This window comes from Meleagris gallopavo, chromosome 1, assembly GCF_000146605.3.
Source record: "Meleagris gallopavo isolate NT-WF06-2002-E0010 breed Aviagen turkey brand Nicholas breeding stock chromosome 1, Turkey_5.1, whole genome shotgun sequence".
In the NCBI taxonomy this organism is placed as follows: Eukaryota; Metazoa; Chordata; class Aves; order Galliformes; family Phasianidae; genus Meleagris; species Meleagris gallopavo.
The window spans coordinates 1,101,574-1,126,999 of record NC_015011.2 but is presented as its reverse complement, the minus strand read 5'-3'; the positions used below and the strand labels follow the sequence as shown (position 1 = coordinate 1,126,999).

The window sequence follows — 25,426 nt, the reverse complement described above, 5'->3', positions numbered from 1 at the left end:
AGTAGGAGGAGGGGGGGGAGAAAAGGGGAGGGAGTAGAGTGAGGAGGGAGGAAGGGAAGGAGGGATGGAAAATATCGGTTTCCCTTAGAAAATAATGTGAAGTTTCCTTTCTGTCAGAAAAAAAAGCGAAATTTCTTTTTCCCCTCAGAAAAACAAAACAAAACCAAACAAACCCCAAATTTCCTTTTCTAAATCAAAATAAATAATAAAAAGCAAACAAACAAACAGAAATTGGCTTTTTCCCTCGTGGAAAACGAAACAAAACAAAGGAAGGAATCGTACATTTTACCACAGTTCACCACTCAGAAATCAGAACGTCCACGTTTCCTCAGACTCCCCCCATGCTTCAGTTCCTACCCCATTCCCCCCTTCTCCTCCCATTCCTACATCGGGACACGGCCAGCCCCTCCCTTAGGACCCACCCGCGCTCCTCCTGCGGTATGACGTCACCGTGACGTAATCAGCGGCCCCGTGACGTCACACGAACCCCGCCCCCCGGAACGGGCGGTGATAAACAAACTCCGGGAACGTTCTCTCTCTCTCAGCTCCGCAATGGCTTCTCCCGCCCTTACCCGGCCCAACCCGGAAGTGCCTCGGTATTGGCCAGCACCGCGACGCTGCGAGCTCTCTGATTGGTCAGAGGGAGGAAGCGGGGCGTGATTGGTTGGAGGAAAGCAGAGGCGGGGCCGAATGTGCCGGAAGTGGAGGGAGAGCACTTCCCCTTAGCAACAAGGCAGGCTGCAGTCGTAGGAGGAGCGGAGCGAAGGGCCTTGGTCATGGATGGGGGTAAAGAGGGGGAGCTGCTGTGACAAGTGTTAGAAGGGGGGCGAGCAGGGGAGTTGATGGTAATGGGGGGAGCGTGGGGAGTGGGAGTGGGAGTTTGGGAATGGGGCGGGGCTCTCGGTGATAGGTTCTTTAGCAATGGGGGTGGGGGCTGAGCCATGAAGGGGACCCTCAGCAATGGGGTTTTTTTGCAATAGGAGGGCCGTTGGTCCCTAGGCAGTGGGGCAGTCCTTGGAAATAAGGGGGTATCTGGGCAATGGGGGGGTCCCTTAGAAGTAGGGGGAGGGACTTGTTAATGGGTCCTTTGGAAATAGGAGTGGAGGGGCTTGGCAGTGGGTCTCATGACTGTGGGGAGGTTCTGTGGTAGTAAGGGGATCCGTTGGTAATGGATTCTTTGGAGGTGTAGGAAGTCCCTTGGCAATGAAGGGGGGTCCTTGGGTAGAAGAGGGGTCCCTTAACAGTGGTGGCAGGAGGAGTTAGCAATTAGGAACTCCCTTGACAGTTTAGATAAGGGTTGAGTAATAGGCAATGGATCCTTTTGCCATAGGGGTGACCTTGGTCATTGAAACCCCCTTGGAAATAAGGGGATCCCTAGGCAATGGGAGGGGGTATTAGCTGTAGGTAGGACGCTTGGTAGTGCATCTCTTGGTAATTGGGAATCCTTTAGCAGGGGGTTTCTTGGCAACGGAAAGGAGTCCTTGGATATAGGAGTGCTATTGGCAATGGGTCCCATGGCAGTAAGAGGGTCCCTTGGCAAGGGGGTGTTCCTTAGCAGTAGGGAGGCCCTTGGTGATGGATCCTTTCTCCATGAGAGGAGGGCCTTGACAAGGAAGGGGGGCCTTACTACTAAGGGGCCCTTAGCAGTGGTGAGGATGCTTGGGAATGGATCCCTTGGCAACAGGAGAGCCTTGGCAATGAGTCTCTTGGCACTGAGGGGGGGGTCCTTGATCATGGACCCCTTGGTTGTGGGGGTGTCCTTGGCAATAGGTTCATTGATAGTGGGGTGGAGGATTGGTAATGAGGCCCTTGACAATAGGGGGGCACCCATCCTAGGTCCCATCTCTCATAAGACCTTTTGCTGTCCCTGGATGAAGCTGGTTCCCCAGCTCTGACATTCACCACGATCTCATGCTTAAAAGAATTGAGGTACTCCAACAGTTGGAGCCATTTAACATTTTCAATATCAAGTGAGAAAGGGCAATTTTTTTTTTTAACACCCACCTCCTTTGCTCACAGTCTGCCTTGCTTTGCTGTTTTTCTGCTTGCCTGCCCCATTTTGAGAAACGAGGAGCACCACAGGCCCTCTGAGTGCTGCCCCACAGAGCCGACGTTGATTAAAAAGGAGGAAACTCTGCAAGCAAAATGAGCTGACCTCTGGATCCTGCAGCCTTTTACCCGCCTGGCTGCCACAGATATGCCAGAAAAGCATATCTTCTGCAGCACAGAGTAGTGATAAGACTGTCTTTTACTGGTAATTCTCATACCAGGAGGAAGCCCACCCTCTGGGGTGGCTTCGGTTTCTTTGCGTGTGTCCAACGTCGATGCAAGTTGCTTTGTTTATATGACTTCTGCTGGCTGCTCTGCTTGAAGAGGAGAGGACTTCCTGCAGTTTTCCAGTAAGGTTTCTTTTAAAAAAAAATAATAATAACAACAACTCTTTGGATGATTTAGTTTGGCTTCCTACCTGTCCTTCTTAGTCCCTGCTGCCTGTCTCGGGCATTTGCACTGCAAATTCTCCTAATGACACTTTGCCTTTATGCAGCTGCCTGTATTTGATTCATCAGCATACACAGAATGTACACAGGTTCTGGTCTTACACTGCCTTGTTTTGTTCTGACTGTCAGGCACCACAGGATGGAGACTTGGAGCAAGGTTGCTGTTGCAGAGGCATCATTCAGATGTTGCATTGCATCAAGGAGCTTTAGCATGGGGTTGGACTTCAAAAGTCCTTTCCAACCCCTGCAGTTCTGTGATTCTGAGTTGTAAAAGCTCCTCCTGGGAGCTACTCAGAGAAGCTCCTGCCAGAACACTGGGACTGCATTGTAACACTTCTGAAAAGAAATTTCTGTATCTCATGTCACCAAATGACTGTTTGCTAAGTTTGCCTTTTGCTTTGTTATTTGTTTTTGCATGTTGGCAAAGCAGTGAAGCGATTTAAGAAAATGCACCTTACAGCTGACGACTGTGAAGCTCTCAGTAAGAGCTCTGAAGGTTTATCCTCCCTGACACAGCCACTGAATCAAAGGCAAAGCAGAGGAGATGTCAACAGGGGCCTCCAACCCACTCATAGAACAAGGAGGCAACCAAGAGGTACGCTGTTTGCTTTGGAGCCTGAGGGATTTGGGGGAGTAAAACTACAGTAGAACAAAATGGGTTTGGGTCATCCATCCTTGAGCTTGTGCTCTTGGAGGGGAATGAAATGTCAGGCAAGGTGAGCTCAAATGGGACTCAGGCATCAGAAGGACTTAGTAGGATGGCTTTTCTTATTTCCCTTTTCTTAGACAGTGCCTTGTGAATGAGACTTCTTTAAGCTCACTTTCATGAGCATCCAGGAATGAAATGTGTTAAAATCAGCTTGTGATTTATTTTTTTTTTTCCAAAATTTCCTCTTAGCTAAGCATCAGGATATGTTGCAGACCAGGAGCAGGACAGAATGGTCCTAGTGCACTCTTGGTTCTGACAAGTTGAATCAATGGGCTTCATAGATCAGAAAAGGGAGAACCTGGGAGCAGTCTTTTGCCAAGTTTCAGTTTTGTTTATAGTCTCCAGTGCTTTCTGACATTGCAGTCAGGAAGTGTTTGGCAGGAAATGACTGTATATGGTCTTAAAAAGACTCCATCTCTTACAGGCTTGGTAATCTTCTCATGATGCAGTGAAGGAATCAAACCTTGAAGTTGCTGCCAAACTCCTTGTTAGCTCACACATGTGTGCTTTGTGCTGTTTCTCTTGACTTCACTGATACTTTTCCTTTTTCCTTAGCCCAGGGGCAGCAGAAGAACATTATGGATTACTTTAAGATCTCTCAGAAACAGCAGGTAGTTGCTGGTAGGACAAAGAATATAAGCATCAAGGAAGAATTGCTGGATCCTTTCTTCGCTGAAGATGATGAAAGTAACATCTCCAATGTGATGGAGACAAGTAGTGATTCCTCCTCATTTCTAGAGGATGAGTACATGGAAAACTCAAGAAAACGGCCTCTGTCCTCCACAGCTCCAAGCAGACTTCAGATAGAGAATGACTTGTGGGGTGAGCCTGAGAAGAAGGCAGTGGTGGTTCATCCTGAGCACAGTCAAATCAACGAAGAGCTTGATGATGAAATAGAGATAGAGCCAGTCCCTGATGCACACTATGGGCTCCTGGGGACTCGGAACTGGGACATACCTCAGGGAAGCATTGAAGATTTGCCTGATGAAGTCCTGAGGAGCATCTTTGCTTTCCTACCAGTGACTGATCTGTATCAAAGCCTGAGCCTGGTGTGCCACCGCTGGAGGATTATTGTTAGTGACCCAAGGGTAAGGACTGCTGTGACATCGATTTGAGCCTGGCCTTTCTCTTATTGCCCTGCTCTTTCTCAGTCTTGTGGTTGCTGTAGGAGTATCCCTGTCTTTCTTTGTACCTTTAAGTCCCTTGATTATTCCCTAGTGCCCATATCCTTTCTTACTAAATATTTTTGGCATTCGTGACCCCAGTGAATACCTTCTCAGATAACAGCTTCAATACTAGGGTAACTTTACTTGAGCATTCTTCCCATACATGGAAAGAACATCCTGTAACACTCCACCTGATCTCCTTTCATTCCTTTCCTTGCACTTTTTTTCCCCCCAACTGTGATCACGCAGGAAACCCAGGCTATTGGACTGGGCCATATCCTTTTACAGCCAGTGTGCATCACTGTGTGCATGTCTGCCTGCATGTGATATCTCCTGTAGGTTAGTTTTAAGAGAAGGACCTTTAATTCTGTTTTTACAGAGCTTCGTTCACCTACGGTCAAGGCCCTCGCAGTGCAAACAGTTGTAAACCTGGTGTTGATCAACTTTTGCCCAATCTAAGGAGCAGGATATGGGAGGGCAGGGCTTCATAAGCACACGGATTTAAAGCACTCAGACCCTTCTCTGAGCAGACCTGTACAATAGAGCTGAAAACATACTCATTCCTTTAACACTTGGACATTTGAAGCCACACCAGTGTCTCCCTGTTCCCATCACTCTAGAAAAAACAGCCTTTGGTTGGCAGGCTATGAGGAACAAGTCTTTCTCTCTTTCCTCTTTTTTTCTCTGTCTCATGCTAGATACCTGTTTCCATCAAGCTCCATGTTTGAACTCCATGTCTTCTTTGGAAGTCATGTTGATTAGCTTATTGCCAGTAGAAGCCTATTATCCTGCCCTCTGAGATGAAAGCTGGTGGTGTATGTTTCACATTCCAGTTCATCCCGTGGAAAAAGCTGTACCATCAGTACCTGGTGAAGGAAGACGTGGCTCTGCGCAGGGTTGAACAGATCTTGCAGGATTTTGCCATAACAGATCAACATAAAGAATGTATCTTGGGGCTCATCAGGTGAGTCTGCTTCAGCACTTTGTAGCTGTATATCCTCAGACCTGCATTGCTTTGGGTCTTCTCCCATTTTATCCTGATGAACTGCCAGGAGATAAATGGTGCTGCTTCCTGCAGGGTTACCACACTGGAATGAGTGAGACTCTAATTATAATCATCCCTTTCAGTATCCTTTCCACTTACGTTTTGTGATGTGTCATTTCACCACTGCTTTTCCATCTCCTGATCAGCCAAGGTCACAAAGAGGCTCAGCATATCCTTGTTTTTAGTTAAAATGCATGTATTTCATGGAGACTGTGAGATTTGTGCTCCTTTTCCTGGTCCCTCCCATCTACTGAGAGATGTGGTTTTTTTCTTGGAGCACTACTGACTGCCTGCTAGAGCTCAGCAGTAAGCCCTACTTGGGTCCTTGATACAACCAAGTGTTCTGGTCAGATATCTGTAGACTAGAGAACAATTTTGTATGGCAGTTAAATGGTACAAGAAGAGTCAAATTGGATTAAGAGCAACGTGAATCTATCTTCTGGAAGGAGAGTTTGAGGCAGTGAGAAGGAACTTGCAGACTAACAGCTGGCTGCAGTGAGGTATTTACATACACATCCATGTGACAGAACTGTCAAGTGCTTGGCTACATGGCTTTAGGCACAAAAACAGGTTGGAAATACAAATTTCTTAGCTGTAGATGTCTCTGCTCATTGCAGAGGAGTTGGACTAGGTGACCTTTAAAGATCCTTTCCAACTCAACCAATTCTATGATTCATTTGAATCCTGCATCGTTTGATGCCCAGGAGTATCCAAATTGATAGCAGGTATTCCTCAGGACCTACAGCATATCATCTTGGTTTGTGAGACAGCACAAGTTGCTAAATGACACTCAGCAACTGTGCTTAGGGAGTTGGGCTTAGCCCTGGCATTGAAGGAAAGTGAAAATGAAGCTCCTGGACTTCAGGACTGCAGACTTTGGCCTCTTCAAAGATCCGCTTGAAAGAGCTCATAAGATAAGGCCCTAGAAGGAGTAAGGTTCCAGGAAAGCTGGTTAATATACAAGGACAACCGCCTCCAAGCTCCAGAGTGGTCCATTTCAATGGATAGGAAGACATGCACAAATGCCAGGAAGCATACATGGATTAACAAGTAGCTCCTGGCCACACACCAATATAAGAAGTACACAGAACATGGAAGCAGGGCTTTCCCCAGGGTAGCCTGGGAGGAACAGAGAGATGTTATCCAAGCTTCTAAAGTGAGATTAGGAAAGCCAAAGTCCAGCTGTAATTGAATCTGGTCAGGGATGTCAAAGACACCAAGAAGGATTTCTGTGAGTACATTGGTGACAGAATAAAGAGTGGGGAAAACACAAGCTCACTGCTGAATGAGGTGGGGAAGCTGGTGATGGGGAACTTGATGATCCTTGAGGTCCCTTCCAACCCAAGCCATTCTATGATTTTCAGGCATGATGAACAAGAAGGTCATCAGGAGTAGTCTGCATGGATTCACCAAGGGACGTGGGTGCTTTTTGATGTACTTACTTGATAAGACTTATTTACAAACGCTTCTGTTCCCCTTCCATGCAGGTATGTCTCTGCCATTCCCACCAGCAGGCACGTAGATCCCAGGGCAGTCCTCCAGTGTTTGAAGTGTCACCACCTCTTCTCAAGGGCTGAAGTCTGCATCACAAACAAACTGCCAGACTTACAGAGCAATACAGGGGTAGGTTCAATGGTCATTCCTCTCCTTCACCCCACAGTTCTTGGTGCTTTAAGGTTAGATCTGCCCTTCCCCATTTAGAAGTTTTCTTTTTGAAGCTTTACTCTGTACTGTTCAGGAGGATGGAATAGAATTTAACTGTTTGTTGTGGCATTAGGGTTATTTCACTTTGATTAAAGACTCAAAGCTTTTTGCTCAGTCTTCCTTCTTATTCCCAGCCTGAGAAAATGTGGGCCATCATCACAGCTATGGTGCTTTTCTCTGATGGTGTCCGTGACATCCAAAGGTTGATGACATGCCTGCAGAGACCCTGCTCTTCCCTCTCCCTTGTGGATGTGACTGAGACACTTTATTGCATTGCCACACTGCTGTATGCCATGAGGGAGAAGAACATCACCATCACTAACAGGTAAGGAATGGAGAAATGCCCCTTTCAAGATGTGGCAATATGTAATGTTTGTGGGCTGTTCTGTTCTCTTGGCTGGGGCTCTGCAGTTCCTTGGTGCATGCAGTTTCTCAGAAACACTGAGGATGAAGTAAGAATTAAGAACACACATTCATATAGGAAGACTGGAGAGGAGCTGCACTGGAAAACAAATCAGTAGCCAGAAAGAGGACAGTTTTGTAAGCTGCCATCTGCAAGGTTGAACACAGAAAAGGAGTTCATCCTGTTTTTTTTTATTCAACCACGGGCCATATGCTCATGCTACCAACCAGGGAAGTCAAGGTGCTCATTTGGACTGTCAGTGACAGCTAATTGCTAGCTAAGATAATTAACTTGAGTAAAAGTCTACTGAAGATGTGGCAGGCAGAGGGTGTCATTCACATGTGGTCAAAGTCACTTGTCTCATCTCCTTGGAGCACGTGAGCAGAAATATGAATGACCACCTCTCTTCTGTCACTGTCTCTTCAAACCACACAAGGTTTATGATTTAGCTCACAGGGATTTAAATAGCCTCCTAGGAACTGTCTTGTACCTATTTACAGCTCCTAGAGCAGCCAGTGAGTCTGAGCATGCAGTTAATTTAAAGCCATGGAGTTGCTTTGCTCCTCTCTTTGCACTAACAAAGCACTGTGAAGCACTGTCAGGGCTAACACACTTGTGTGAAATGACTCTAAGGCAGTTACTGAAACTGATTCACTTCACCTAAACTAACCCCAGATTCTGTCTCAATCTGCCCCACACTCTGTTACTGATAGTAGTTTGGGAGAACACAAGGATCCTGTGGACTCTGATCCCAGGTCATGCTTGCATGGCAGGCACGAAATTTGCATACCCAAAGCAGAAATAAGGCAGAGGCCACAAACAGAGCTGCCCCCGTGATGCCTTTGTGATGACTTTTCAAGGTATAATGAGCTGCACTTTGAAATACCAATATTGCCCCTACAACTCACAAAGCATTCAAGATATTGCTGTCTTCCAGGTGGCTGCAGAAGTTTAATCTGTAACTGATGATTCCTTAATGATAGATTCCCTCTTTTCTTTCCTGCTAGGATCCATTACAATATTTTCTACTGCCTGTATCTGATGGAAAATGCTTCTGTGACTGCACCACAGATGGTAGAAGAGGGAACGCCATCTTCACACTGCAGGCAGGATTTCTGGTCCAGGTAATGACACTACAGGTGACCCAGGCAGTGTGTAGTGAGCCCTGGATGCAGAACAAACATCTCATAGCAAAGCCTGGTTGACAAGACTCCAAGATTCATAAGGATTACCACAAAACCTTATTTTGCTTCTTGCCACCTTCTGCCTGAATTCTTAGGGGAAAGCCTTAAATCTGTCAAAATTAAATGAACTGAATTTAGAAGTCTTTGTTTTGTGTGTTGGCAGAACACAGTGATGTTCTGAAATATTGCAGAGCCTAAATCACTCCTAAGTATACTCCCAAATCACTGCTCTCCCTGTGGATAAGATGCTTTGGAAAGAGGGGAGAGAGCTGCTTTAATTTTAACAGTCAGTTCCACTAGAAATGTAGGTTGCAGCCATCCAAAATGAGGGCTGGCATGCTGGTAATTATACTGTAGTGCAAGTGACATGGAGGTTCATCTATGAACACAGCTACAGGCCATTGATTCAGCTCCTCTTTTCTAAATCCTGTTTGGTGACTGTTATATATTAACTGTTATACATACAGTTGCTGAGAATTGTCACTAGATGGTAGCTTGCTTCCTAGAAAGGAAGGGCATTTAAGGGTAAAATATTTTTGTGGCCTTTGGAGAGCTAGGCTTGATTCCCCTTCTGTTGGATTGAGTCACTTAGCCTCCTTGTCCTCATCCACAGTAATGCTTTCATCCTTCACAGAGGTCTAGAAAAGGTAAATCCAATAAAATCACTCATGATCTGTTGTATGACAGTGATAGAGACCATAATGGAAACAAAATTGAAGGCAAACAAGTGATGGGTTTAATTGCTTCTTGGTTTCCCAGACCTTTTGTTCTACTCTTTCCTTTTTAAGCATATTTTTTCTAAGCAGAAATTTGCTTCTTTAATAGAAAATAAATCCTGAAAGCAGCCAGGTGCTGAAATGTCAAGGATGTCTGGAGAAGCCTTTATACCTTTCCACATCCTGTGGGGGAGCAGAGCTGGTTCATGCTGTGGGCTGATGACAAATTTCAGACCTTTACAAATAAAACAACTGCACTCCAGCAGGAAGTGCTGAATGCCTTTCTGAACATTAATCACAGCTCTCAGCTTCCACGTGAGGCAGAGACCACTGATGTCCTGCACTGAGGAATCTGAGAGCATTTTAAGATATGTGCTCTCAGAAGCAAGAAGACACCTCAAACTCTAAGATGCTGTTTGCTTTCAATGAGCCTAAGCCAAGAAAGCATGGCTGAGTGCCCTTGAGAGGATCTTTTCCTATGCAACCTTTTGCAAGGTTTACTTTTTGTTTTTCCTCTCTCCAGTCTTATTCTCTGGAAGGTACTGCCTTTTTTGCACAATTATTAGCTTCCCCCAGTGCCAACCTCCTGCTTATAGGATGGGATAAATCTTTTGTGGGTTTCCTTCTGCTATTAGATTTATTTATGTGGGAGAATGTTTATTTTTAATTCCTTTTACTTATTTAGGGTTTTTTTTTTCTTTTTTTAGCAATTTGTCTGAAGTGAAACTGACCCATGAACAGCAAAGGATTTTGAATCACAAAATTGAGCATGGTCAAATAGTGAAAATTATGGCATTTGCAGGTAAGAGCAGCAACACAAACCAAGACATCTTCTGCTCTCACTCTCTGTACTGCAAAGGAACATTGTATAAAATCAAGAAAGCATATTTAAGAGGTGAGGGAAAAGTAAATTATCTCCTTTCACCTGCAGAGGGTTTTTCTTTATGGAGGCTCAGAGGCAATGGATGCTGTCTGCCAAGGGACATGCTGTGCCCAGCAGTATGGTGCTGGTTTCCTGTGTCTCTACAAAATCACTGTGTCCAGATGACAAAAATGGGGATGTTCACAAACTCTTGACAGGTTACATGTAACCACAAACAGAATGGAAAAAGAGCCTGACAAACTTGTTACCCTTCTCCAAATGTGTGGATGAGGATTGTTGCCAAAGCATTTGTTAAAATAATGTAATGATGCTACGGCAGAGAAGCTTTATCTTTCTGCATCTGTGTTGCATGTAGAAGGTCTTGGAAGCCTCAGACTTTTCTCTAGGGGGTTCAGCAGAGTATCAGTGTCGCATTCACATGCAAAACATGGATTAAATATTCTTTGGTACTGTTCCTTTCATGTTCTGGGTTGCATCACTTATAGGAACTCATGAATCATTCAGAAGAGCAATTTTGATGTTTCATTTGCCAAGCTGCCTCTCAAGGGAATCAGTATCTCCATGTGTGCTCAGGCTTCTAGAATATTGGAAAGCCAAAATGATTATTTTTCAGAGCTTTTGGGCTGCAGAGTGTGATTTTTCAAAGCTACTCCACTCTATGGCTTCTGATTTCATTCAAGTCAGTGCATAAATCCCCATTAGCTGCAAATAGTCCTACTATGTGGTTAGTACAGGAAGGTAATCATGGAACCATAAAATGGCTTGGGTTGGAAGGGACCTCAAGGATCATCAAGTTCCAGCCTCCTCACCACAGGCAGGGCCACCAACCTCCCCATTATTAACCCTAACCCTAATACCAGACCAGGCTGCCCAGGGCCCCATCCAACCTGGCCTTGAAGGCCTCCAGGGATGGATGGGGCATCCACAACCTCTCTGGGCAGCTGTTCCAGCACCTCACCACTCTCATAGTAAAGAACTTCCCCCTGACATCTAACCTAAATCTTCCCTCCCTCAATTTAAAACCAATTCCTCTTGTCCTGTTATTATCTACCCTGTACTGTCTACTCTGTAATGCTAACAGAAGGTGTGCAGGTTCATTCATTCTTGGCAGTAGATAATTTTTGGGTAACTCTGTTCTTCAGGTACAGGAAAGACCTCAACGTTGGTGAAGTACGCGGAGAAGTTTGCTGACCTCAGTTTCCTGTATGTGACGTTTAATAAAGCTGTTGCAGAGAGGGGCAGGCTGGTCTTCCCCAGGAATGTTACGTGCAAGACTTTTCACTCTTTAGCATTTGGAAGCGTTGGCAAACAGTGAGTGGGAATTTTTGATTCCCTATGGGAGAAGGGGAGAGGTGGCAGGAAAGGAAGATCTGAACTCAAAAAGGCTAAAATGATAGAGACAGTTGGTTTCTTTCATCTGCTTCATGTCAGACTGATTCATAGTATCATAGAATGTCCTGGGTTGAAAAGGACCACAATGATCATCTAGTTTCAAACCCCCTGCTATGTGCAGGGTCACCAACTACCAGACCAGGCTGCCCAGAGCCACATCCAGCCTGGCCTTGAATGCTTCCCAGGGATGGGGCATCCACAACCTCCTTGGCAACCTGCTCCAGTGTGTCACCACCCTCAGAGTGAAAATTTACTGTGATTTACTGTTTCCAAAGTCTTTCAGGTTGGATGGGTCGGTGGCATTAGCACCCGTATGAGCCTGTCAGTCCCTTAGCTGTTTCGAGGCTGTTCATCCTGCTTATGTTTGTAGACAAGGAGCACTTCAAGGGAGATAGAAAGCCGCTGAGAATGGATTTTCCCTCTTTCTGACTTAATTTGCTCACTTTGCATTTCAGTGGCTCTAAACTTTGCTTTCCTTTAGCAGAGGAGGTTTTCTCATAACCTGAGTTGTACTAATAGCTCAGTTTCCACCATTACCAGCGATTATATTGGCACATCTACACTGCAGACAGAAGGGAAAATGAGCCACGACACAGAAGAGGAAGGGAATCCTCTTGCTTTGTTCTGAAAATGCTCTGTAGTTGCAGGGGTAAATGATGGAAATACCTCTCTACCTTAAGATTCTATCTATAAAAATATGTAAAATTCTGTGTCTGTGGTTCCGTCAGGATTATAGTTAGGTTAAGTAGGCACAGTTTTTTAAGGTGTTCCGTTACCAGGTCAAAATAGGGTACATTAAACAGCTTCTGTGAGCGTTAGTGTGCATCACGAGCTAGCTTCTCCAATAAGATTTTGGTGTGTGTTTCAACATCTCTTAATTTTTATGGCACAGCTATAAAGAGAAAGGCAAACTGAACTTCTCGAAGCTCTCAGCATACTCTGTGAGTTTTCTCATCCAGAACCGTGAGGGACAATCTGTCTTCATCAGAGGGAAAACAGTCTCACAGACCCTCGAAAACTTTTTTGCCTCTTCAGATGAAGAGATATGTGAAGAGCACACACCTATTTGGTTCAAAAACACCCATGGAGAGAGAAAACTTGTCAGCCCAGAAGAAAAGAGAGTGAGTACCCGTGCTGAAAGAAGAGTTGGGCTGCAAGGATTAGAATCATAGAATGTCCTGGGTTGCAAAGGATCACAATGATCGTCTAGTTTCGACCCCCCTGATATGTGCAGGGTCACCAACCAGCAGACCAGGCTGCCCAGAGCCACATCCAGCCTGGCCTTGAATGTTTCCAGGGATGGGGCATCCACAGCCTCCTTGGGCAGCCTGTTCCAGTGTGTCATCACCCCCTGTGTGCAAAAATTGTTCCTAATATCTAACTAAAACCTCTCCTGTCTTTGATTAAAACCATTCCCCCTTGTATATTTCTGCAAGAGCTGTAGACTGTGGGCTGTAGTCACTCCATATTTCATTGTTCACAAGCTTTCATGCTTCAGAACTGACTGTCAAAAAGTGTTTTTCCTCTGGTGCCAAATCCAAAGGAACTGGAGCCTGATCGCTTGCACAGCTGGTATCTAGGGAGTAGATTGACATCTCTTGCTGCTCACTGCAAATGTCTCTTCCCTACAAGGGAAGAGGAGAAGAGATTGGCATGCATTTGTATCAGTGCCTGAGCAGCAGCGTGATATTACGTGTGAACACAAGAAACATTTCATTTGTCATTTTGATAGGCAAAGCCAAACCCAAACATTCTAATCTGGGCTACAGTCATATACAAACACAACCCTTGAAGCTCAGACATTCCAGACAATGGGCTGGAGTTGTGAAGATAAAACTTTCTGCTCTGCATTGATCATTTGTGATCAGGTCCAGCCCAGATGGCAGAATTCCAATCTACAGTTCAGTTTAGAAGTTGTCTGGAAAGAGAAAAGGAATTTAGAAGGAATACTGCAAGCTCATGATTGGCTTTTATCAGCTGCTCTACCATTTCGAGTTTTACTGTGCCTGGACTCTTTTTCTGCTCAAAACAATCTCTCCACACCCTTCTGTTTTCTTTTTCTAGATCAATGTGGAAGAAGCAAAAGATATATGGCACAACATGAAGAAGCTGGATGGAGATGTAGAGAGGAAATACAAGATGACCTGTGATGGTAAGAGAGTATAGATGTCAAATAGCCTTCAGGTAGTGAGCAGCCATGCAAATGGTAGGGCTAGAAGCTGCTATTCTTAAGATATCAAGACAAGCAAATGACCCTCTCTCTTTTTCTCAGGGTATTTGAAACTCTGGCAGCTCAGTAAGCCTCAGCTTTCAGGATATGATGCCATTTTTGTTGATGAAGCACAGGACTGCACACCAGGTGAGTGGGAAAACATCTGCAGCCTTCCTAGGTTAACCTTCCTGTTGGCTTTCTTTGCCAGGGGTATATGAGGAGTAGCTCTCTGCTGCAAAGCATATTGAGTAGGTTCTATAAGGAAATTGAAGTGGACTGAATTGTGTGTTGAAGAACACGGGAAGAGGGGCAGAAGATAGCTTTGTCTTTCCAGCAGCTGTTAAATCAGCTCAAAGGCTTCATCAGACCATCTCCCACTTGTATTTTTTGGAGACCTGAACTTGGAGGTTTTAGCTTTGCCTAGGGGTGAATAATGAATGCATGGAGAGCTTAAGGATGAGAATTAAGCAACAGACTAATATGGGTGCTACTGTTGTGGGTGTATACTACAGGCTACTTGATGGGGAGGTAGAAGTTGGTGAGGCCTTCCACAGACAGCTGGAAGTAGCCTCATGATCCCAGGCACTGGTTCTTCTGGGGGGCTCCAATCATCCTGATATTTGTTGGATGAACAAAACTGCCAGGCACACACAGTCCAGGAGGTTCCAGCAGTGCATGGAAGACACTGGAAGCGTTCTAATGCAAGTGGTGGAGGAGCCAACAAGAAGACGTGCAGCTGGACCAACTGGGAAGAGCTGATTGGAGATGAGAAGGTTGGGGGCAGCCTTAAATGCAGCAACTATGAGATAATGGAGTTCAGGTTCTTAGATGGAAGAGACAAGACAGTAAGTAGGATTACAACCCTTGACTTCAGAAGAGCCAACTTTGACCTCTTCAAGGATCTGCTTGGAGGTATCCCATGGGCTAGAGAACTGGAAGTTAAGGGGACACAAGAATGTTGGCTGACATTCAGGCACCACTTTTTCCAAGCTCAAGACCAGTTAATCCCTAAGAGTAAGAAATAGGGAAAGGTGTCAGGAGAAATGTCTGGATGTGCAAGGAGATCATGGAAAAACTCAGCTGAAGAAGGAAGTCTACAGAATATGGAAAACTGGTCTGGCCACTTGTGAGGAATATAGGAACATTGTCAGGGCATGCAAGAATGCAGCAAGGAAGGCTGAGACCCACTTGGAATTAAATCTTTGTGACGGAACAGCTTATTCTGGATGTCATCTCCAAGCAAGTGGAAGAGAAGGTTATCAGGAGTAGATAACATGGATTCACCAAGGGGAAATCAATGCTCAGCCAACCTGGCAGTTTAGAGAACCTGCTGTAGCAGGACTGAGCTATTTCCAAAGGTTCCTTCCAATCCCTATGATTCTGTGATTCTATGTACTAAAGTGCTTCACTGCAGTGTGTGCCCTAAGTCAACATCTAGGTCAATGGGGCTGGGTGGTGGATTTGTGCTGGGCTCATACATGTGGGATTCAGATGATGTGCAGTCCCAGTCCAGGAAAAAAACTCTCAGACTAAAATAGTGGGAGGTTGCTTATAGAGTTTTCAGTGAGCTGCACTATTCTTATTGCTCTTCCACAACTTGCTTTCTCCTGCAGCTGTGTTAACCCCTTCTTAAGTACCATGAGAAATGGTACTTTTCAGGAAAGAGATCTACAGGCACAAAATAACAGACAGTTCACTCTGACTTCATTAGCAGGCCCTCTTTTAATGCTCTTATTTTTTCTGCAGCCATTGTGGATATTGTGCTGTCACAGACGTGTGGTGTCATCCTCGTAGGAGACCCTCATCAGCAGATTTATTCCTTCCGAGGTGCTGTCAATACCCTCTATACAGTGCCTCATACCCATATCTACTACTTGACCCAGGTAAGAGCCTATGTTCATAGAATCACTAACAACCCATCACTACTGTGCTCACTAAACCATGATGAGAGTCTGCTTTGGGTGGATCACAAATAGAGTGGAAAATGCCCTTCAGAAGGTATCTAGCAGGCCTCTCAAGTTCATAGCCATGGAATATTTGCCTTGCCTGGATTAGTGGTGTGATCTTCAAACTCCACACCCATCGTGCCTCTTACTGGAGTGATCTTCTGGCTTGAAAAATTGGCAGTGGAGTATAGACCTTAGTGAATGGTCCATTTTGAGGACATCTTCTCTTTCTGTTTGAATTCTCAGCTCCTGTTGAGTGTACAGGGGCAGATACCGTCCTTGCTTGTACTACCAGCACTATTTGTCCATGATATCTCCTGCCCTGTTCATTTACCAAGGGCGTAAGTTTCATAAGCAGCATCAGCCAATCTGAGTTTATCCCCCAAGAGAGTTCCTTCTTTCTTTCTGTACACATGATGTTTACATTTCCAGGCTGGGTTATCTAATCTGTTGTTGTTCTAACAGAAAGCACTTCCTGTTTCATTTCTTGGCTTCTTTAGCCATGTGGCTACATGGTTTTCACAGCTAATGTAAAGGAGGCACCTTTAGGACTCTTTGCAGAATAAATCAGATTAAACCAACAAGACAGGGTCTACTGCAGCAAGCTCCTAAGCCAGAGCTGCCATAAAAAAGCCTGTCCTGCAAGCTGCCTTTTCTTTCTTGCACCATGCCAGCCTTGCCAGGGGGCAGCACGCAGGGACAATTACACAGGAGCAGAGACTCTACTCCCTGCCCACAGACAGGGCACTTTCCCCTACTGGGAAAGAGTCTTATTGAAATGGAGAGGCTGAAAACCATCTTTTGCCCTATATGATAGTCCTATCTCACAGCACAGTTCCTATTACCTTTGCTGGAAGAGTGGTTTCTTGGAATAATTTGGGGGGATTTGAGTGCTTTTTCTAAGAGAAATGTTGTCCAAAAGTTTGGTGAGAACTGTATGCTCCATCTGTAATAATGCTGTTGTAGGTTATAACAACTTCTTTCCATGCTGTTTCCTTCACTTTCCCATATAGAGTTTCAGATTTGGTCCTGAAATAGCTTATGTTGGAGCAACCATTCTGGATGTCTGCAAGGGCATCAGGAATAAGACATTAGTGGGTGGAAACCAAGAGGGTAAGTCATATGCTTGCACCACACAGTTCTGTTCAGTGCCCAGGAGTTGCAGACCTGCATCTCTGGAGACATCCAAGGCCAGGCTGGATGTGGCTCTGGGCAGCCTGGGCTGGTGGCTGGCAACCCTTCACACAGGGGAGTTGAAACTAGATGATCATTGTGGTCCTTTTCAACCCAGGCCATTCTATGATTTTGTGATAATAAACAACGCATCTCTGGATTAATCCTGATTTATGAGGATCTTTGTTTTTTAGATACCTACTAACTGGCAGTTTCTTTGTGCAGGTGATATAAGAGGCAACATGGAAGGGAAGATAACAATGCTATCACGAAGCAATTTCACTGTGTTTGAGGATGCTGCAAAGCTTGCTGGAAGAGAGAGGCAGATTAAAATACACATCATTGGGGTAAGGGAAAATTGCCAACACATCTTACACATCCCCAAGCCTGCCAGCACCTGTAGCAACAGCAACACCTTGAAATAGATGTGGTTGATCTTCTGAGTGTAAGCAACTCCTGTGTGTGTGCGTGGCTGCAGAAATTCATGTGTGAACTACAGGGACATTTGAGTCCTCCACATTTCAGAAGCCTCAGAAGAGTCATTCATCTCAATCACACTCCGAAACACAGGGAGTTGTGATTTGAGATGTTGTTCTGCACCTAGAGATGCAAAATAAACTCTGGGCAGTACCTTTACTTGTGTATATTAAGCCAAATTGTTGTGTTGTTTGTTTTTTTTTTAATTGTAGGGGCTTGTGCGTTTTGGCCTGAGCAAAATTTATGATATTTGGAAGCTCAGTCAACCTGCAGACGAACGGGTAAAAGGTGAGTACATAGAATCACAGACAATGTACCCTCACCCTTCTGTCTGTGAGCTTCCCTACAGCAGCACTGGTGTCTCTCTATTTGCTGGGGTGACGGAGAGCTTCTAGGTGTTTTATTTTATATTTCCTCATGCAGTGGTTTGTGGCAAATTGACTTCCCACAGAAACTGTGGGGTCTGTTAAGGAGCCCTCCACAGCATCCTTCTGCAATGCCTTATCTTGACTCCAAGAGACCAATTAACTGATACAAGCAAGTACTTTAGGATGTTTTCCCTTTGATTTGATTCTGTTTTTCAATCCTATTTTGGGATTCATAGAAAGATAGAATATCCTAAGTTGGGAAGGACCCATAAGTATCATTGAGTCCATTCGTTTTTGTTGTTGTTGGGTTTTGCTGTTGTTGTTTTAAATTCTCATTTGTTGCATCCTCTATCACAATTTTTCTTCTCTGTTGGCATCATGTAGGAAATGAGTCATTTATTTAAAATCTGCAGAATTTCATATGCATTGTTGGCAGAAATTCATATGCAGAATTGGCAGAAATTTGTATGCATTGTTATGGAGCAAAGAGAAACAAATGATTACTGCTGCAGATGATTATAGGCATATTATTACTGATCATTGGAACATGAGTTACTGGGAAAACTCCTTGCTGTGTGGGCACAAGGAGGGAATAATGCAGGAAGGGCCCTGGGGCTGTCCCTGAGTTCCTACTCCAGGCTCTGAAGTTCCATTAGAACGTTTTCAGATTGCTCAGAACCTTTTCCCCTTGATTTACAAATTACCCCAGGGATGAAAGGTTTGCAGCCTTTTTAGGAAACTCCTGAGCAACAGAAATGAGTGAGCTCAGTGAATGTTTTCCTGTTGCTCCTTCCTCAAATCCATCAACTTCTATGATCTTTACTGGCCCTTTCAACCCAACCTCTTCTATGATCCTATGGTCTTCTAACCCAACTTCTTCTATGGTTCTGTGGTCTTCAAGGTCTCTTCCAACCCAAGCCACTCTAGAATTCTGTGGTCTTTAAGGTCCCTTTTAACCCAAGCCATTCTATGGTCTTTATGGTCCCTTCCAACCCAACCTCTTCTACGATTCTATGATAATTAAGGTCCTTTCCAGCTGAAGCCATTGTATGATCACAGCAGTGACAGAGCAAGAACTATATCCCAAGCCCTTGCATCCCACACTCACCTTCTCTAATATTTACTCTGAAATTTGATGAGAAATAAAAAAAAAAAAGCACCACTATATGCGCCTGTTAAATAGACATGTATCTGTTACTTTTCCTTCAGCAAACCTTGTGATAAATGACTCCTTTATCAAGAGATGGGAAGAAAACGAGGGCTTCATAGGTTTGAAGGATTATGCAACGCGTGTTGATGACAAAGAGCTGGAAATGAAGATTAGGATAGTGGAGAAGTTCAAGGAGCGGATCCCTGAGTTGGTGCAGAAGATCAAGAGCAGCCATGTGTTGCAGGAAGCTATGGCAGGTGAAGCCAAGCTGTGTCATAAAGAAACAAGTTCAGGTCTTTTCTCAGCACAGCTTCAGTGCTGAATCCACCTCATTCTGCAAAAAGGTTGGAGGAAGTTGGTCTTTTTGGGAGAAAGGAAGTAAGGCAGTAAGGTATATCTGTCCAGGTGTTCAGAATGATGAGCCTACCACCAAAGGGTTGCTTAATGTGGCTTTGCTAGTGGCAAATAAAGCTCTGGGTATTTTGTGCTTGCTGTTGCATCTGCCCTTCAGCTTTCTGGCTTTTTGAGATGGGCAACAAAGCAATGATAGTTCACCAAATAAAGTGTGTTCCTGGTTGGGAGTTGGGGCTGGGGCTCAGGCTGCTGATAGCCAGACATCATCCTTGGCTGGGAAGTTGCCTGTAGCAATCTACATTCTATTAGCAGTGCTGTGCTCCCAGTTCGTGTTTAGGGGGAGGTGAAATGCATGTGGAATCATTGTGAAATTAAAAATATAAATCACTGCAGCAACATGGATAATTTTTCCTTTTTTAATTTTTTTATTATGTGCTCTGGTTACAGATTACCTAATAGGCACCGTCCACCAAGCCAAAGGCCTGGAGTTTGACACAGTGCTGGTTGCAGACGACTTTGTGGATGTACCATGTCCCAGAGACAATAACCAGAGAAGACCTCAATTCATTATTGGTAAGGGAATACCTGTGTGTGGCACCCATCCTGACCTGAAAATGAGGAAACAAGCATGATGCTGGTGCTTATCTTGCAATTTTGTGCTGTTCTAGAAATCATTTTATCTTGTAGTTCCCTTCTGGCAACACAGAGAGGCCACACTTGGGATAGACACTGCTGTGAGCTGTGTAGCACCTTCCTGGTCTTGCTGTGCTGTTCTAACAAGTCACAGAATCACATAATTCTCTGACAGTTGGAGAAGACCAAGCTTAAGTCCAACACCAACTTATCCCCACCATGCCCACTAACCAATGTTCCTCAGTGCTGCATCTCCACATTTCTTGAACACCTCCAGGGACAGTGACTCCACCACCTCCTTGGGCAGCCTATTCCAATGCATTACCACTCTGCTGCAGGATTTCTAATCTCCAAGATATCCATTGTCACCCCAGGAAGCCAATGAGTATCATCCCGTAGGCATTTGAAATTAAACATCAGTCTGTATCAGTGGAAAATCATGCAGGAAAGCCTTCACTTGACCCTGCCCACAACTTTCTTCCAGGATAATGAATGACAACATAGCCAATTAGAAGCTGTTCATCAAAACTGCCACCAAGGAGCTGGCCCATCAAGGACGATGCATTAATCAGTAGCTTCATGCAGGTCATGCTAACTCCAAAGGTCAACGAGATGTGGTTGGGAGCCCATCTTCTTCTCTCAGAGTTGCACACTTTATGCAGAAACAATTGGATTAGGATATGCTGCGACCTTTGGTGACAGGAGAAGTGAAAGCCACTTGTGTAAGCCACAGCCCCTGAATCAAGACTGCCATTCATTCAACATTTCTGCCTCTGACTCATTGCCTGGCCTTGAGAATGTCATTGAATCTTTCTCTGTCTCAGGATCTACATAAAAATAATGAACTACTGGAAAAGACCTATCAAACATCAATCTTATGTGCCTCTTTCAAATCCTTCATTAGAAAAAAAAATCTATAGGGGGCAGAGTTTCAGAATCAATTTTAATTTTTAATATTAAGCCTTTCCCAGTGTCTCAGTGCATTGGACTAAATCTCAACCCACATGGTGCCACATTTTGATCAGAATTTGAGAATAGAAATTATTTAGAAAAGTATTCTTATTTATTCCAGTGGCAGCTTCAAGCTCTGATGATGAGTTATCTAATTAGTTAATTTGCTATTTGCAAAGACAGCCAGATAATACATCATACTTTCCAGCCAGAAAACTTCGGTTTTGCATTTCCTCTCCTTCTTAATCAACTTCTGAGTCATTCCTTAGTTTTTCAACCAGAAATCCAAAACATGTATACAGTTTTTTTCACCCTATTCCAAGCTTTCCAGCCAACAGGAAAAGGCAGGGCTTGTTGGCAGCTCTGTCTGCAAGAACAAGTTTCTTAGGAAAGCTCTTGGTGTCATTTCAGGTATGCCAGCTGAAGTTATAGCATGACAGAGCTGTGCATTTATGATCTTTCCTTCTACCTAGGCATGTATCCTGAGGATGAATGGAACCTGCTCTATGTTGCAGTGACACGTGCAAAGAAATGCTTGCTAATGTCACAGTCCCTGGAGCACCTTTTGGCATTGGCAGGGGTAAGTGAAATCCTTCTAAAGTGTGCAAAACCTGGAGCAGGGCAACGTGGGGCTCTGATAGCTGCACTTTGTGGCACACTGCTCCAAAGCAAAAGCCATCAATTTGGCTGAGCAGCACTGCCTGATGTGTAACAGAGCAGGCATCTCATCCATCTTCCCTGCAGTGAACAGGAACTCTCAATCAGGTTGCTCAGAGCCTGCTCCAACTTGACCTTGAGTGTCTCCAAGGACATTTGGAGGGTCTTTTTGTGATGGAGGAACTTAAAATAGGATTATAGTGAGATCACCCTAAGGTTCCCTGCTGAGGGTGGACTACGACCTCCTCAATAGCTGAGAACACTCTGTGCACAATTCCCACTGCTCTGCACTGTGCTTTCAGTAGCAAGACACATGGTTGCAGTGGTGCAGTGTTTTTCCCCAATCCTTGGACATTGCCTTCATAGCCTCCCTCCTTTTCTCAGAGCAAGGTTCCCTGTTCAGTTGCAGTGCCCTTACTTTGAATCACAGAATCACAGAATTGTAGGGGTTGGAAGGGAGCTCTAGAGATCATCGAGACCAACCCCCCTGCCAAAGCAGGTTCCCTACACCAGGTCGCACAGGTAGGCGTCCAGGCGAGACTTGAATATCTCCAGAGAAGGAGACTCCACAACCTCCCTGGGCAGCCTGTTCCAGTGCTCCGTCACCTCACCGTGAAGAAGTTCTTACACACATTGGTGCAGAACTTCCTGTGCTGCAGCTTATGTCCGTTTCCCCTCGTCCTGTCTCCACGCACCACTGAAAAGAGACTGGCCTCACCACTATGGCCGCCACACCTCAGATATTTATAAACCTGGATCAGGTCCCCTCTCAGTCTTCTTTTCTCAAGGCTAAACAGACCCAGTTCACTCAGCCTTTCTTTATAGGGGAGATGCTCCAGGCCCTTCACCATCTTTGTGGCCCTCCGCTGGACTCTTTCCAAGAGATCCCTGTCTTTTTTGTACCGGGGAGCCCAGAACTGGACACAGTACTCCAGATGAGGCCTTACCAGGGCAGAGTAGAGGGGGAGGATCACCTCCCTCGACCTGCTGGACACGCTCTTTTTAATGCACCCCAGAATGCCATTGGCCTTTTTGGCCACGAGGGCACACTGCTGGCTCATGGCCAACCTGTCGTCCACCTGGACGCCCAGGTCCCTCTCTGCAGAGCTCCTCTCCAGCAGCTCATCCCCCAGCCTGTATCGGTGCATGCAATTATTCCTCCCTAGGTGTCAGACCCTACACTTGCTTTTGTTGAACCTCATCCGGTTTCTTACTGCCCAGCTCTCCAGCCTGTCCAGGTCTCGCTGAATGGCAGCACAGCCTTCAGGCGTGTCAGCCAATCTCCCATCTTCGTATCATCAGCAAACTTGCTGAGGGTGGATGCGCCGCTTTGCTTCCTTCCTTGCCAGCTGCCATTGAGTTCTGCTTGGTTTTGTTGTCACTAGGCACTTTTTGGCAGTATTTTTATAAGCACACCCTGTTGCAAGTCATTTCCCAGGTCATTCAAAAAAACCCCCAAAATTAACTCCAAAAAATCAGCTGTTCCCATATCTCAACTCCCTGTGAGTGTTGTTATATTGTTGTTCTGCTTTTCTTGTCTTCTAGGAGCACTTCCTCCGAGTGGAGCTGATGAGTGCGGCTGTGAAGACCAGAGTTGCTTGTTCTGCACAACAGTGTACACAGACATTGCAATCTGGCACCAGGCTGGTTGTGAAGAAGCTGCCTCTGACTCATGTATGTCCCCTCCAAACGCTGCTGCTTGTTCTTGAGCAAGCAAGCCACAAAAACCTATCAGATCATAGTTTTCAATCATGAGACTTCACAAGCTGCTCTTGCCATGGGATGGGGTCATCATTCTGAGCTATTTCCTGGGGAGGGGACAACTTCAGTGCTAAGTTTCTGTGGAAGTGAGCAAGGAGTGTCCCGTGGCTCAGCCCTTTATTTCTGACCTCTTGAATGCATAATTTTGGGATAATGGTGCAGTTCCTACAGAGTTACTCTGGTCTTGACTATGGTCTCAGGTGGAAGCAGTTGGGGGCTTTTTCTTATGTCATACCCCAGTTTCTCTTGGGGCATCTGCCTCACCCTGCAGAGGCCATCAAACATCCACCTGGGGATGAACAGAGCATGCTTTGTCCCTGCCAGGAGCTGTGTGTGAACTGGCAAGAGGGTGACAATCTGATTTTTGGGTCCAGTTTTGGCTTGAGTTCCACCTTATGGCTTTGGGGTTGATCTTCACCCAGAAAGTGCAGTCATGAAGCACATGGTAAATCCAGTGGGTGTCCATGTCTGGGACAGGAGATAAGAGATGGCTCTGATCCATCAGCAGGGAATATGGGCAGCGATAAGAGCAGGATTCACCCCTTATCATTGCAAAGAGCCATGCACATATATGAGAGGAAATACCAGCTGCCTGGCCATGCATCCTCTTCCTCCCCAAAGAAAACCTGCGAGGAGACATTTGCTTGCAGCTATTAAGCAAACTGTCCCACAGTGGATTTCTTTGCATGGGAGGTGGTAGGAGATACTTTGGGCACATCATTGCACTCTTACCTGCTCCAGTGGGTTGAGCCCAAGGCTGGGAGCAGGAGGCTGCATTCCTCCAGCCTCACTCTTTTCTCAAATCTTCTTCCCCCACAGAGCAATGGCAGCAGGGATATGGGTGGCTACCTTTGCTATTCCTGTGTGCAGAAGCGTTTTGGCACTATGACACCCCTGGCCTTCCTCCCAGCACTTCAGGAAGAGCCCATCGTGCTCTAACGAAGACTTCTAAGTCCCAGAGCCATTGCCTCATCCCAGAGCTGTACTGAGTGCAGGATGACAACTGCTGTCACATCCATGCTCCAAAATCAGGTTGGATTCTTGGGACCAGCTCCGAGAGAAACCGTCCAGGTTGTCTATAAGGAGTGGTGAGACCTTTTCTCAAGCCCTGCAGGAGCTGGTCAGCATGACTGCACAGAAGAATATGCACAACACAAAGTCTATTGGACAAGACTGCTTTTTTAATTATTTTTTATTATTATTATTATTTTTTTTTGAGCACTACTCATCCATCCTCTCCATCTCCAGGAAAATATTTTCAGTGACAAAGCTGCTGGGGTTTCCCTGCCTTTTCTATCACTTTGTGCCTCAGGGAAATCCTCACCCAACAAAAGAGGAGCTTGATGCTAAGAAGTACCCAGAAAAACTTGTTATTCCTAGAAAACAAACTTTTTCCCAGAGCCTGTTTCAATGGGGACATTTTCACTGTCAGCTCTGGATCGCTGGGGAAAAAGGAAATCATAATCTCTCCCAGCTGAATGTAAGTCATTTGCCTTACTTGCAGCCAAGAAGTTTCTTCTGGCTTAATTTCTCTTCATAGCAAAACACTGAGGGAAGAGAGGCAGCATTTGAAGAACTGCTTCAATTTAATTCCAGTCTAACACAGCTGATCAGAAAGAAGCCAGAGAACATTTTTAATACAGAGATAAAATTTGTAGCAAAAAAAAAAACACCTGCTTTAATGCTTTGTTTTTTTCTCTCCCATTAAGAAGTCTTCCTGAGTTATATTTATTTTTCAGCCATCACAATAGCAGTAGTACTAGCAGGATGGTGGCCCTTCAATCAGAGGGTGGCTTATGCTGCCTGCTTGAAGATAACACCTTGGCTTGTTGTCCCAGAGGCCACGTCATGCACAGATCAAAACTGAAACCAGTTTAGGTAGAAATGTGATCTTAACCTTTAGACTGGAGCCATGAGCAGTGTTCATAGGAGAACACTCCCACATCCTGTTGACTTCCACTGTTATTTGTGGAATAGTAACTATTTTGTTGGCTCTCCTTTTGCTTTTGAAGCAGTGATTCCGGGAAAACTTTCTACTTATCAA

General features: G+C 45.1%; 2 protein-coding genes across 7 annotated transcripts in view; one reads left to right on the top strand and one right to left on the bottom strand.

Annotated features, from left to right (window-relative positions):
* The window catches only part of ANKRD16 (ankyrin repeat domain 16), a 16,721-nt gene extending 16,130 nt beyond the window's left edge, over window positions 1–591 (bottom strand). For 2 of the 5 annotated variants that reach the window (XM_019613707.2, XM_010708956.3), the window contains exon 1: window positions 283–389. In XM_019613707.2, coding sequence (XP_019469252.1) covers window positions 283–284 — 2 coding nt within the window. In that variant the 5' untranslated portion in view covers window positions 285–389. Of the gene's footprint in view, window positions 1–282; window positions 394–422 lie in introns of those variants that run through there. The other 3 variants (XM_003201816.4, XM_019613734.2, XM_019613644.2) reach the window with 3 other exon arrangements.
* Window positions 592–679: 88 nt separating this feature from the next.
* On the top strand, window positions 680–25,064 carry FBH1 (F-box DNA helicase 1). Of its 2 annotated transcripts, none has more exons than XM_010708663.3 (22): window positions 680–786; window positions 2,020–2,399; window positions 2,929–3,093; window positions 3,763–4,295; window positions 5,207–5,337; window positions 6,906–7,041; window positions 7,257–7,447; window positions 8,533–8,649; window positions 10,133–10,227; window positions 11,451–11,619; window positions 12,593–12,821; window positions 13,765–13,852; window positions 13,973–14,059; window positions 15,659–15,795; window positions 16,872–16,971; window positions 17,257–17,378; window positions 17,721–17,796; window positions 19,086–19,283; window positions 19,828–19,953; window positions 21,438–21,544; window positions 23,167–23,295; window positions 24,202–25,064. In XM_010708663.3, coding segments are annotated over exons 2-22 (3,057 nt in total). In that variant the 5' UTR covers window positions 680–786; window positions 2,020–2,398; the 3' UTR covers window positions 24,322–25,064. The 2 variants fall into 2 exon arrangements, with proteins under 2 accessions (XP_010706965.1, XP_010707019.1); XM_010708717.3 differs by lacking the exon at window positions 680–786 and adding an exon at window positions 861–1,929.
* Window positions 25,065–25,426: the final 362 nt, after the last annotated feature.